At 38.5% G+C, this 13,846-nt stretch overlaps 1 protein-coding gene across 7 annotated transcripts in view; it reads left to right on the forward strand.

Annotated features, from left to right (window-relative positions):
* The window catches only part of PDE5A (phosphodiesterase 5A), a 158,716-nt gene that overhangs the window by 88,413 nt on the left and 56,457 nt on the right, over nt 1–13,846 (forward strand). For all 7 annotated transcript variants that reach the window (XR_007909494.2, XM_002717227.5, XM_008267901.4 and 4 more), the window contains exons 10-11: nt 91–266; nt 4,283–4,342. Coding sequence is in view for 6 of the 7 variants with exons in the window: in XM_002717227.5 (XP_002717273.1) it covers nt 91–266; nt 4,283–4,342 (236 nt within the window). In the remaining variant the exon portion in view is untranslated. The remainder of the gene's footprint in view (nt 1–90; nt 267–4,282; nt 4,343–13,846) is intronic.

Consider the following 13,846-nt stretch of genomic DNA (forward strand, 5'->3'; position numbering starts at 1 on the left):
GTTATGAGCCAATTCTGGATGTGTGTATTACAGTCAATAAAAGCCATGTTATTTAAAATAACATATGCTCAATTTCTTGATTTGTTATAGGGGTTTGCCAACTTGTAAATAAGATGGAGGAGAACACAGGCAAGGTTAAGCCCTTCAACCGGAATGATGAGCAGTTTCTGGAAGCTTTTGTCATCTTCTGTGGCTTGGGGATCCAGAACACACAGATGTATGAAGCAGTGGAGAGAGCGATGGCCAAGCAAATGGTCACATTAGAGGTGGGCTGGTGCTTCCTGCCCTCGTGGTCTCCACATCTGAACACAGCTCTTACCTTTGCCTCCCAGCAACTCGTGGCATGTTTGTTATATCACAGTGTCCTCACACGAATTGTGTGATTGACATGCTGAGGCCTTATTACCCTTCTTTAGACCGCTAAGGAAGCTAACGTTTTAGAAAGTCCCCAGAAGTCACATGACCAAACCAAGACTCAGGCTGTTTGCCCCTTCTTGCCTTTTCTGCAGAAGGTAATCCTTGCCTTGAATCTCCTTTTCATACAGGTCTGCTGCCACTGGAGCCTGTCCTTCCTGTGCCCACTGCCTGAACCTCCCCATCTCTCCAGGAGAACACTTAGAAAAAGAAATTAGAAACAGAAACAGAAACCATGATTGTAGAGAATTAAAAGTGAGGAAAAGGGAAAAAAAAAAGAAACAATCAATGAAAAACAGAAATGGTTTAAACCCTGGACAGGCTACTTCAGAATCATCTAAGAAATTCCTTCAAACTACAAATTATTGACCTCACTGCTAAAAATTCTGATTCAGTAAATCCGGGTAGAGGCTGGGAATGTGTATTATTACAGAGTTCCCCCAAGAGATTCCTTATGTGCAGGAAGCAAGTGAACCACTGGCTTAGAGAGACTGATCTCAGGCAGGCTCCCTCTCATGTAGCCTGCCCTTTGCACATATATTTTGCTAGCTGCCTTGAAAGTATGCACTTTGTAAGACATGGAAATTTCTTAAACTATAGGCCAGTTTAGGGCAATAGACTTTTCAAAGAGTACAGATGTCTTTACTTAGGCATGCATTCATTGCTCTGAAATATATTTGAATGTTGTACCTACTTTTACCTAATTCAAATTGGTGGAAACCAATGTTTGCGGTATAGAAACATTTCCTCCAATCCCTAATATATAAATATCAGGAAATAAAAAGATACACATTATGCATCAAGATTAACTAATAAGGATTCCAAGATGAATGCATAACACTAATATATTTGCTGCAGTATTACATAAAAGACCTTGGACTGTAAACCAGTGGAAATGTTTCAGATACACACACACACACACACACACACACACGTATTTCAAATATTTTCAATTATGTGACTACACACATACATAGATTTCAAATATATATACAAATATGTGTGAATATATATTACATATATATAGTTTTTTTAAAGATTTTATTTATTTTATTTGAGAGTTACAGTTACAGACAGTGAGAGGGAAAGACAGAGAGAAAGGTCTTCCTTCCGTTGGTTCACTCCCCAAATGGCCACAACGGCCAGAGCTGCGCTGATCCAAAGCCAGGAGCCAGGTGCTTCTCCTGGTCTCCCATGTGGGTGCAGGGGCCCAAGGACTTGGGCCATCCTCTACTGCCCTCCCAGGCCACAGCAGAGAGCTGGATTGGAAGTGGAGCAGCTGGGACTAGAATCGGTGCCCATATGGGATGCCAGAGCTGCAGGCGGAGGATTAACCTACTGCACCATGGCGCCGGCCCCTATATATAGTTTTTAATCTAATTTTTCTGGGCTTCATGGGTTTTATATTGAAGAATTAAATAAAGTCAGCTATGAACTATCATTTCTTTTTTAAATAATTGTTTATTATGGAAAATTTCAAACATATATGAAAATAGAGATAATAGCATTGTGAACCCCTTTGTTCATCAGCCATCTTCAGTAACGACCAGTATTCCTGCATCTGTACCTACCCTGATTCTCTGCACTCATTTCCTCCCAGTAGATCATTTTAAAGCAAATCCCGGACATCATTCCATTTTGTTCAGAATCTCCAAATGTTTTCCTCATTCAGTTTATTTCTATTTTCAGTTAAGTATATGAATAATTAGCTTTCACTTGGTATAAAAAGTTTTCAGTTTCAGGTCATTATGTGGAGTTATTTCTGTGATCGTGGGTCTAACCTTATTAATAATGTTTCCTTATGAAGCCTTTGTTCAGAAGGCAAGGATGCAGACCCCTCAGGTCTTGCAAAGACAGTGAAATACTTTGATCTAGTAGGCATCATCATTATAATAACAAGAAAACAGAGTAACAGTAAAATAGTCAACCTTTAGCAAATTTTTTTTCCGTGTTCTAGTGTTCAACACGTATTAGCAAAATTAATCCTTACTCAAATGTTATTTTTATTTTCAGTGTGATAAAAATGTTTTACATTAGAATGTGTTAGGTTATTCTTTCATCCATTTTTCGATGTGCGTGACACTGACTAATAACAGGCCAGTTCATAGTGCCAGTCTTAGTTTTTCTTTTTCAACAGACTGCCTCTGTGGTATCAGCAGGAGCAGGTGACCAACCATGACTTGTCAGTTTCACATGGGCAGAAGACAGCAGCTCTGCCTCCCTGAGGTTTCCTAGTCTTTAATGTTAAATGCTAGAAGAGATTCCTTGCAGCATAGTATTCTAAATGTTCTGATTCACAAGATGGTAAATACATAGAACATTTGGCTTTAGAGTTCCTGGCTGCTGGCTTCAGTATGTTCCAGCCGTGACTGTTGCAGACATTTGGGGAGTGAATCATAGGATGGAAAATTCGCTCTCTCTCTCTTTTTCTCTCTCTCTGTCTATAACTCTGCCTTTCAAATAAATAATATTTTTTAAAAGTTTTACTTAAACGAAATAGCAATGCTCATATAATTTTCTCTCTTTATATTTGAGTAAGTTTGTATAATTATATTTTCATTAACCAGCCTTTCAGAGAGACTAAAGTAAGGACTTCAAAACTGCTACTCTGACTTCTTTCACGAACTCTTTCCTGTCAGGAATGTTGTTGATGTTTGTGTCCTTAAATTAGTTTTCTTTATCAGATACATCTCTTATCTATTTATAAATCTGTCCACAGATCTATAAGATCTGATTATTTTTGCCTTAAAATTCTTTAATCACCATTTTTGTATTCTTCTTCTATTTTATTTTCCACTTATCCCAAATTATTTTAGCTTTTTTTTTTCTGTTTCTTCTTGTTAAGAGTTGAAGACTTAATACACATGCTTTTCTTTCTTTCATTTGCCACTGAAGAAATTCAATGGTCAGGTATTTTTTCCTTAGAAAATTGCCTTCTTCTTTCTCCTCTCTCCATCTTCTAGGTTCCTTGCTACTACTTTCTAATCATTGAAATAGTTGCCTTCTATTTAAGAGTTTTTCTATGGTAGTTCTAGGCCTCATCTGAGAGCTACTCCTAAACTATTCCCTTTCCATGTATTAACATTAAAATATCACTTTTTGCAAAGAGTGTTTTCCCCCTAGATTTGTACACAAGCCGGAATTTAAAAAAAAAAAAAAAAAAAAAAGGCCGGTGCCGCGGCTCATTAGGCTCATCCTCCACCTGCGGCACTGGCACACTGGGTTCTAGTCCCGGTCGGGTGCCGGATTCTGTCCCGGTTGCTCCTCTTTCAGGCCAGCTCTCTGCTGTAGCAAGGGAGTGCAGTGGAGGATGACCCAAGTGCTTGGGCCCTGCACCCCATGGGAGATCAGGAGAAGCACCTGGCTCCTGCCTTTGGATCAATGCGGTGCGCCGGCCGCAGCACGCAGGCCGCAGCAGCCACTGGCGGGGGGGGATGAACCAATGGAAAAAGGAAGACCTTTCTCTCTGTCTCTCTCTCACTGTCCACTCTGCCTGTCAAAAAAAAAAAAAAAAAAAAAAAAGACATTGAAATCTTTTAAAAAACACTTCAAAATTTTCTACCATGTTAGAGCCAAAGTTATTACTAATGTGGCTTATAAACAATGTATTCATTCTCTCAATACTGCCAGAATAAAAGTTCCAAGGGTTTTCTTTGAACATAGGGGTTATAACTTTTTGTGAAAGCAGCAGCAGAATCTAAATCTGGGACTTGCACCCTGTGGAACAAAGCAGCAAATGAGGATTGCTCTTCGGAGGAGACTAGTTATTTCTGAAAGAAGTCTTAGCAGAATTGCAAGCTTGAGCCCCTAGTCTGCCGTCCTTATTCCTCGCCTCTGTAACCTGGACTCCTCTTTTCTTGCCCTGTAGGTTCTGTCGTACCATGCTTCAGCAGCAGAGGAAGAAACAAGAGAGCTCCAGTCTTTAGCGGTAATGCTCTTTCTTTTTAAAAATCACCACCTACAGACATCTAATTAATACACAAATATACGTTTCACAGGATAGCTGCATTTACTAGTAGTCATCCCCTAAAAATTTAGTAAAATTTGGTAAATATTTAAACACTCATAAAAACTCTTTTTTGTTTGTTTGTTTACTTTCTAAGAGAGGTACAAACTCACTGATGGTACAAGGTAAAAGGCAATAATTTTTATTGACTTGGTGACACATCACATGATTTCAGTGTTTCCCAGTAATTGCTAAAATCTTTACATCTACCTTAGGCCAGTTTTGAGTTCCTGGGAAATGAGGACAGGTGACTACCAGGTTGGTTGTTTGTCTAACGACAGCATAGATTTTATAGTTTATTACCAACAGTCTACTCTGCATTATCAAAGAAGTGAGAGTGAGTTTAATTTCTGACCAAATGGCTTATAGAGTGCTATTTGAAATTGGTTTCAAATAAGGTCAGTTAACAAATTCTCATCACATTGTTGTTTTAGTACATGATGGGAGAAAAACACATTTTTATGTGAGTAGACATGGCATATGTTCCAGGTCTTGGTTATGATGACTTTGACTGGAGTCAAGAAAATTTGAGGCACTTATACATTTGCAACCACGTCTGCCTTCTGAATTTCATGTATTGGCTATGACATACATAAGGTCTATGTGAAGTGTGATGAGAGTCACATAAGAAATGGAAAGAGTGTGAATGGCTATTGTCATTAGCATCATATGCTAAAACTTTCACACTCTTATATACATTTCCTCATGTACACTGCACAACTACATTAAAGATCACACTGATGCCTAAGAAACCACGTTATTTGCCTGGAGTCGTTGAGCCATGGAGCAGGGAAGTCAGGACAGGATATGAGCTCAGTCTCCACCCCAAAGCTCTCTATATAACATCTGTTGTAGTATTGTATAGCCAAATTATCCATGACTCAGATTTTTTGATATAGGTGTTTCAAAGATTAATAGTGCCAGCCGGCGCCGCGGCTCACTAGGCTAATCCTCTACCTTGCGGCGCCGGCACACCGGGTTCTAGTCCCGGTCGGGGCGCTGGATTCTGTCCTGGTTGCCCCTCTTCCAGGCCAGCTCTCTGCTGTGGCCAGGGAGTGCAGTGGAGGATGGCCCAAGTACTTGGGCCCTGCACCCCATGGGAGACCAGGAGAAGCACCTGGCTCCTGCCATCGGATCAGCGCGGTGCACCGGCTGCTGTGCGCCAGCCGCGGCGGCCATTGGAGGGGAACCAACGGCAAAGGAAGACCTTTCTCTCTGTCTCTCTCTCACTGTCCACTCTGCCTGTCAAAAAAAAAAAATTAATAGTGCCATTGCCCAATAAAAGTGGCAATATTAAGAAGGAAAACAGGCATACTTGATTTAGGACAAGACAAATTTGAGTGGACATCTTCAACAATCAGAAAAGGCAGCATAGAGTGGTAAGGAGGTGGTGGTAAGAACAAGAGGTAGGGATTTAAAAGTTAACTTTCCGTGGTAGAGGAATCATAGGACTGGATCAGTTGACAGAGAGTACAGAGCTGTGTGAAAGACTGGGATCAGAACTCTTGTGAGGACAGGTTAAGATGGGAGCAGCAGGAAAATAAACAAGCTAAGAAGATGAAGAAGTAGTGATTAATAACAGAGAAAGGATTAGGGTAGTACAGTGCTACAGAAGGCAAATTAAGACAGTTTTTTTTTTACTCATATACATTACATTGTTTTTGTATTCTATGTATTACCACGCATCAGCTTGTCTCTTTTTTTGGGAGACTGGCTTACTTCGCTAAGCATATCTCCAATTGCATCCATTTTGTTATGAACGTCAGGATTTCATTCTATCGTGTGTCTGAGTAGTTTGGAGATCCCAGTAGTTGTAGCAAGGTTGAGAAACAAGACTAAGAAAGGACTGATGGATTTGTCAATGAAGTGATTCTTGAGAAAGCAGTTTCAATGATGAGAAAATGGAGGAAGTATAAATAGATATTTAAAAATAACTTTTATGTAAAACTGAAAGGGAGTGGAGAAGTAGATATGAAAGATTGGCTGAATGGTGAAGTATTTTGTTTGTTTTTTTTTGAGTTTGTTGCTCACAGGCAAGGGAGCCAGTGTGTTCTGAGATAAATGGGGGAAGGTACAGGTGTGAGTGTGAGACAGACAATCCCAGACAAGTGAAGGCCATGAGACCTAAAGTGGCCTAGGCAGGAGGGACATTGCTTTTACCAAAACAAGAGGACAGGAATGCTAACAACAGCTGCATTTATTAAGCACTTCCTTGGCATGCTCTAAGATATTTGTGTACTTAACCAAGTGCACTTAATCCATCAAGTATTATGTACTAAACCTAATTGTACAGCCGGAAGTGTAGCTTGTTTACGCCAGCATCACCACCAACACACGAAGAATTCACTCCACTAGGAGGTAATGATAGCCATGATGTCACTAGCCAATAGGAATATATCAACTCCATTATAATTTTATGTCATCACTGTCATACTTGCAGTCTATTGTTGACCAAAATGTTTTAACAAAGTTTTCTAGGTTGAAATTTATCATTTGCCTCAGCCATAACTGGCCCATTTATTTATTCTTTATAAGAGGATATAGTTTTCAACTAAAAGTGTACTGTGACTTGAAAATTATCACACAGAAAAATACATATTGGAGAACATACAGACACTGCAAGGTTATTTAGTCCTAAAATGAAAGATTACACTCTTTAGGTTTTATTTTAGATAAATAAAAACTAGTAAATTCTAAAGATAATGCTAAAAAACAGTAGTATATTAAACTTTTTCACTTTGTTTTATTTTCTCTTTTTTAAACTTTTATTTAACAAATATAAATTTTGAAAGTACAACTTTTGGATTATAGCGTTTTCCCCCCTGTTTTTCACTTTGAAAACAGTGTAGTCTTTCAGAAAAATCTGAAAATTATTTCCTCAATTATGTTTATAATTTTAGCCAGAAATGACACTGTCAGAATAACTGAAAATTGCTGTATTGTAGTATTGTTCAAAACCATCTGTTCTTCCATTTGGAAAATAGATTTCTGGCAGCTGCAGTGAGAAATTTAGGGTTACATAGCTTGCAGGTCAAGTAATCCATTGAAATTCATTGAATTTCAGCAACTGATTTCAATTCTAGTTTTCTATCAATCAAACAGAAATGTCTTTGCAGCCCAGCCACACAGGTGTCTGCATCATCCAGCAGTTACCAAAATTGTTGTCCTTGTCCTGTATCTGATTGTTTATTTCCAGTTAAAACCTAAAATAACTTGAAAAGCTGTCAAATGTTTTCTTAACTTCCATTTCTAAAAATTTATTCTGAAATAATGTACTGAAATACACAGAATAGTTGTGCCTATCTGGAAAAGTTCACTGATTACAGCAGGATATTCAGGATTCCTTATTTACTTCCCCTTGATTTGAGTTGTTTTGTCCCATTTTTAATCTAAGCTTCTCTTAGCTTAAAATTGGATGTGACAAAAATAAGGCTTTAAACTGAACAATTTGCCATATGCTTTTTATTGATCCTAAGTTGCAGGTTATTGAAATAACAATAAAACAACATTAACTGACTTGGCTATGGTTATTAGAAAGCTAATTGGTTAAGATATCAGAATGTAATAAATGTTGATTTCTAAACAACCAGAAAGTGACCGATTGACCAATCATTGTTGTCCATCTTTTCTGCCTTCCTCTCTCGGTAGCAGAGCAGTTAATTAACATTAACAGTAAAGTAAACTAGCCTCTCAGTTTTGCCATGGAGTCCGTGCCCATTCAGCTCAGTCCTCCCAGATTCCATTTATTGCAGTCTTTTATCAGAGGTGATATATTTAAAAGCAGAAACTCTGGTGATCCTGAAGTGTTTTCTATACCACAACAGTGAGATGAGAAGCCTACTCCACAGGCAGATTTCCTAGGACAGGAGGCCCCTCATCTTGACCTCAGCCTTTCTGAACTAGAAATATCATATGGCCACAGTCTGAATCAGACATGTGTGTGGTTGCTGTAGGTGACAGCACCAAGAAGGAGAACCAGGGACCTGACGCAAGTCTCTGATGCCTAGGAGAAAATCTGTGTACAGATCAGAATCCTTACAGAAAGATGGTCATCACATTCCCTCACATTTTGGGAACCCTGAGTGGATAGCCAAATTATAAACAGAAAAATGTTAGCAGATGTTTTAGTAAAGAAGAGTTGAGCCTAAGATCTTGATAGCCAGGATCACTGGACTGTGGCAGCCTGTGGCATCCAGGAAGGCATCCTCTTTCTAAAACAGTGCCAGAAAGACTGAAACAGTGCTTAGACTTCATGTAAGCCATCAGTTGACATACTCATTATTATAGAAGTCTGCGGCATTAACCAGTCTACATCTTTTGCACATTGCAATACTTATTACAATCTTCATTTGATATTTCCTGACTTCATTTGACAAACTAATCTTATCTCTTTTTGTTGATTTTACTAGTGGAGGACTAGTAAGTATACAATGGTAATTATGGTTCCAAACTATGGGGTACTCTTCTTGAGCTTCTTATATACAATTGTTGGATATAGTGCAAACACTACAGCTTCAGTACAGGTTTTATATAGAGAGCTACATAATCAAGTTGTTAACCATATCTTGTGTTAATCCCAACTGTAGTCATAAATTTACCCTAAAGATTTTCTTATAAATATATTTTCTCAAAGTCTTGACATTAGTACATGTCTTCTTTGTAAGATTTTGAAAAACTAAAATTCACTATCCAGGTTTTTATACTCTGTAATTCTTCCCTATAGAGATTCAAGGAAATCCACTGATATGAATATAATGTTAAAAAGAAAGGAAAGTCACATCACATAAAGACAGTTATTTAAGAAAAACTTAAGGCCCCTCTGTGCCTTATTTACTTCTTTACTGCCTGTAAATTTTGATTTTGTATAATGAGTTTCATAAAATTCACTTCCCTTTTGATATTACTTCCTCATCTGTATTGGATTCACTTGCCCATTACATAATGATAAATTCTATAGACATAAACTAATTGTATGGTTTCTTTTAAAAAAAGATATTAGAAGCGGGGAAGAGAAACTTCTCTTCTGTAAAGTGCAATGCGATAGCAATGTGATGGCTATCAAAGGGGCTATATCCAAAAATCTGGAACTAACCTTTATTTAAAAAGTATGTGGAGTTCTTGGCACATATGCCATTGCCACCCCACCCCTACCACCCCTACTGAGTATTATGGATATTGGTGGGAGCTGACAGGGAGAGCTTAAAATACTTTGCAGAAGACAGCTCCTTATAGCCACTGATACAACCTATAAAATTTCTTATACTACTTTTGTCCCTGAAAAATAAGTTCCTTAGAAAATGGATCATTAGGATTAAACTCGCTCTTCCTCCTTACATTTATAGTGAGGAAATACCAAGGAGTAATGTAACAACATGCTTACTAAACACTGAAGCTAATTGGAAGAATTCGACCTTTTATGGCAGAATGAGTTGTCGCTGCCCTTCTTTTCAGACTTACTTTAATAAATAACTCTCTGAATAAGGAGCCTTTTCTTACTAGCTGGCCATGGGGAGTTGTTTCCAGTTTCCACAATTTTTATTTTGGCTCTTGAGATTTGATAGTTCAGACCCAAGGCAGGAAGAATGTCTTTGATAGCAGTGTGACCTTTTCTGTGCAGAGAATACACAATTGAGCAAATTGTGTAGCCAGATAGCCACATAGCTTTATTTTCTCCTGAGGTTACCAATGACTTTACCACAGGCTAAATATAAAACTTTTTCATGAGGCATCCACTAAAAATAAGAAACTCAATTTTAAAATGATCATTGTATTTTACTTTACTCAAGTGTGTTCTTTTCCATTAGTGTATGCTTTATGGGCTTCAAGATGCCCATACACTTTATAGATGTGTTTCCTCCGGTAAAGTTTCATTTCTCTATCGAGTAAACAGAAAAGTACCCTCCATGCTTGTATAAAAGGGTTGTGTGCCCTTTCTGCTGTGTGAATGGCCTTCATAGTGACAAATACCCGACACTGAACAAAAAAAGGGGTAACATTTGTCGTAAGTCACTGATAAAGCTCAGAAAATATTCTCTTCAACTACAAAATGTAGCTGCATGTAGACTTGTCATTGTGTTGTTAGGGGTCACTTGTGCAAGCTCCCAACATACTTCTGTTTTTGCATGTAAAAACTGTGCATTTCAGTTATTTATGTCTCTCCCATCAGGCTATTGTTTCTTTTTAAAAATATTTATTTATTTATTTGAAAGAGTTACAGAGAGAGATAGAGACGTAGAGAGAGGTCTTCCATCCGCTGGTTTACTCCCCAGATGGTCGCAACATCTGGAGCTGAGCCGATCTGAAGCCAGGAGCCAGGAGCTTCTTCTGGGTTTCCCACACGGGTGCAGAGGCCAAAGGACTTGGGCCATCTTCTACTGCTATCCCAGGCCATAGCAGAAAGCTGGATTGGAAGAGGAGCAGCCGGGACTAGAACTGGCGCCCATGTGGGATGCGGGCGCTTCAGGCCAGGGCTTTACCCCACTGCACCACAGCACCAGCTCCAGGCTATTGTTTCTTGAGTCTTGGTAATAATATTTAATGATTGCTTAACAAGAACCTGGTGTTTTGTTGAATGGCTGCATGAATAGATTTTGGAAAGCCCAGTCTTTTAGAAACACTATAATCTAAGCATGACAAAGGAAAAATAACAAGTCAAGCTCCTTTGATCCATTCAACAAGATTTTGCTTAATTCTTCCTTAATATAATTAATAAGCTAGAAATAATTGCAATGTCGATTTTACCTAGAAAGCAGCCTGCTGAATGATTATAGAGCCAGACATATCAAGAAGCCCTGTGATCTCAGGCAAATATATGACTACTCTTTGCCACAGTGTCTTTACCTGAAATAAGAACATAATGCAACTATTTATGTCACAGAGTTGTAGTACCCATAGTTCCTGGAACCTGTGCTGCCACTGTCACCACTCTGCCCCCCTGAGTATTAGCTACTGCTAGTTGTGGTAATACGTTGTTCCAGAGCAAGTAGGGGAATCGATTTTCAATATCTAGTAGTAACAGCATCAAGATTTTTATGTCTTTGTTGTCTTTTAAAACTTTTTGGACAAGCCATTCTACTAATTAATGCACACTCAATGGATTATATAAGTAGATGGAAAACATACTGAAGGAAAAAGTATGTGTTACAAAAACAAATGTAAACCTTTTGTTTATAAAGTAGAACCAATTCTTTACCTGTGGGGAGTAATCTAGAACTGATAATTTCAAGTAACTTCATTCCAGAGATGCTACAAAGTAGAAAACTTACTGATTGCTATTTTATCATCCTGCATTACCAGAGTGCTTGAAAGTGAGAGGATTGAACTTGAATGACACCTAAGACAAGCTGAAACTGAATTTTTAAAATTAGATTAATGAAGTATTCATTATGCAGATGAAAAATTATAATTAAAAATTTTCAAAAGCAAATAAACTCAATAATTGAACTACACAAGAAGAACATATTTGTTGTTTCTTCCACAGTATGGTTCATTACTAATAAGAACATCTGTGTTACAGCTCTTTACCAAATTAAATTTATGTGTAACATTTCTGCATAATGTGGAGAACTGTTTAGGTGCTTTATGAAAATAAAAGAACCCTATTCCTTTATTCTTTCAATATTTACTGCCTACCTCATGCAGACCTTATAAACACCTGAACACCTTAGGTGTTCCAAATATAAAATGAATAAATAGTTGCATACGTATGGCATAATTATGTCATATGTAATTACAATCAGAGAAAAGAACTCTGTAAAGTGTAGGACATTGTGAGATTATGTAGAGATATTCTAGAGTTTATGGTCTGAAACAGCCATAGGTACTGGGATCTTCTCAGGTGTTTCCATTCCATTGCTTGACGCTGCCTTCCTTCCTAATCGGTGTTCCTTCGCACAGGAGGTGTGGGAAGTCTGTGGTTTCAGCCTGCACTGTAATTCTCTGATCTGGGACAACCTAGGTTTTGGCTGCCTCAGTGTTACAGTAATGTTTTAGGAAATCCATAAGAATTCTAAATCATTTTCTGATCATAATTTGATCAGAAACTTAAGGTCCAGAACATTTCATTTTCTTTCTTTAATTCCTTCAATGCAGCAAGGAGCACCCCAACCACCTTGCAGTTTCTGCCCATCACACTATGATAAGGCAGTCACTACTAGGTGCACAAAAAGCCATTTAATTCTAGAGAACCACAAGTGATCATTTAAATGACTGTTAAAGGCTATTGATTACTCATAACCTGCATTAATATAGCAGTTCTGTCCACCTTCATCAGCATCACCTGGAAGTCACAGAAACTGCTAAGCCCCACGCCTAGGTTTCTGATTCAATAGGTCTGTGTTAGAGCCCAAGAATTTGTATTTTTGCCAGGTTACCAGATTCTGCTGTTGGCTGTCCAGGGACCAAACTTTGAGAGCCACAGCTCTATTGAAAAATGTGACCACCATCTGCCTTTAAAACCACACAGGCCAACTATCCAATCCCACATTCCTAGCCTTGAGAGTATGTTATCTACAGACACTTTTGCCAAACAGAGTATCATCAGGGCTCAATTGAAGATAATAGAAGCTACTTTAGCTATTTAGGCAGGACAGAAATTAATTAACTGCCTTCAGATATTGAAAGGGTTTGATGATAGGAATGACTCCCAAAATAAAACTGCAGATCTGGCTCATGATGGAAACATCGATGTAGACCAAAATCGGAAAGCCACTGGTCCATCCACTTCATTCAGAATCAACCATCCTCGCATAATCTGGGAGTCAGAAAGTTGCTTCCAGAGCTGTATTATATCCTCTAGACATACATACACAAATCGGTTTCCCACGTGGCACCACATTAGTTTGAAATTCCAGTATACATCACTGGGGAAACCAAAATCCATCTGGAAAACTAGCTGCAAAAGAGTCAAGGAAGTGTATATTTTAATTTTCTAATCTCTTCAGAAGGATCACAAAAAAAGAAAAGTTGAAATAAATGATATCAGTCTCACTATGGTATCCAATACAGGGATTGGTGAATGTTTCCTTGATGCGACTAATACATGAAAATCATGGGAAAGAATTCATGTTTTGAAATCTTGTACGTGTATGTTCCAGTTAGAGGAGAAAGAGTTACAGAGATCCAGAAATGTGAAGTATTAATTAACCTTAAAAACAGATGGCAGGGGCAGGCGTGTGGCACAGTGGGTTAAGCCACTGTTTGGGAGGCTCGCATTCCCTATCAGAGCGCTGATTTGAGTCCCAGCTCCTCTGCTTCTAATCCACCTTCTGCTGATGCATCCAGGGAGGTTGCAGATGATGGCTTCAGTGTTTCTGTTCCTTATGCCTATGTGGGAAACCCAGATGGAATTCCAGACTTCTGGCTTCAGCCTGGCCCAGTCTGGGCTGCTGTTGCAGGCAATCAGCAAATGAATTAGTGAATGGAATC

Source organism: Oryctolagus cuniculus, chromosome 8 (genome assembly GCF_964237555.1).
Source record: "Oryctolagus cuniculus chromosome 8, mOryCun1.1, whole genome shotgun sequence".
Taxonomy (NCBI): domain Eukaryota; kingdom Metazoa; phylum Chordata; class Mammalia; order Lagomorpha; family Leporidae; genus Oryctolagus; species Oryctolagus cuniculus.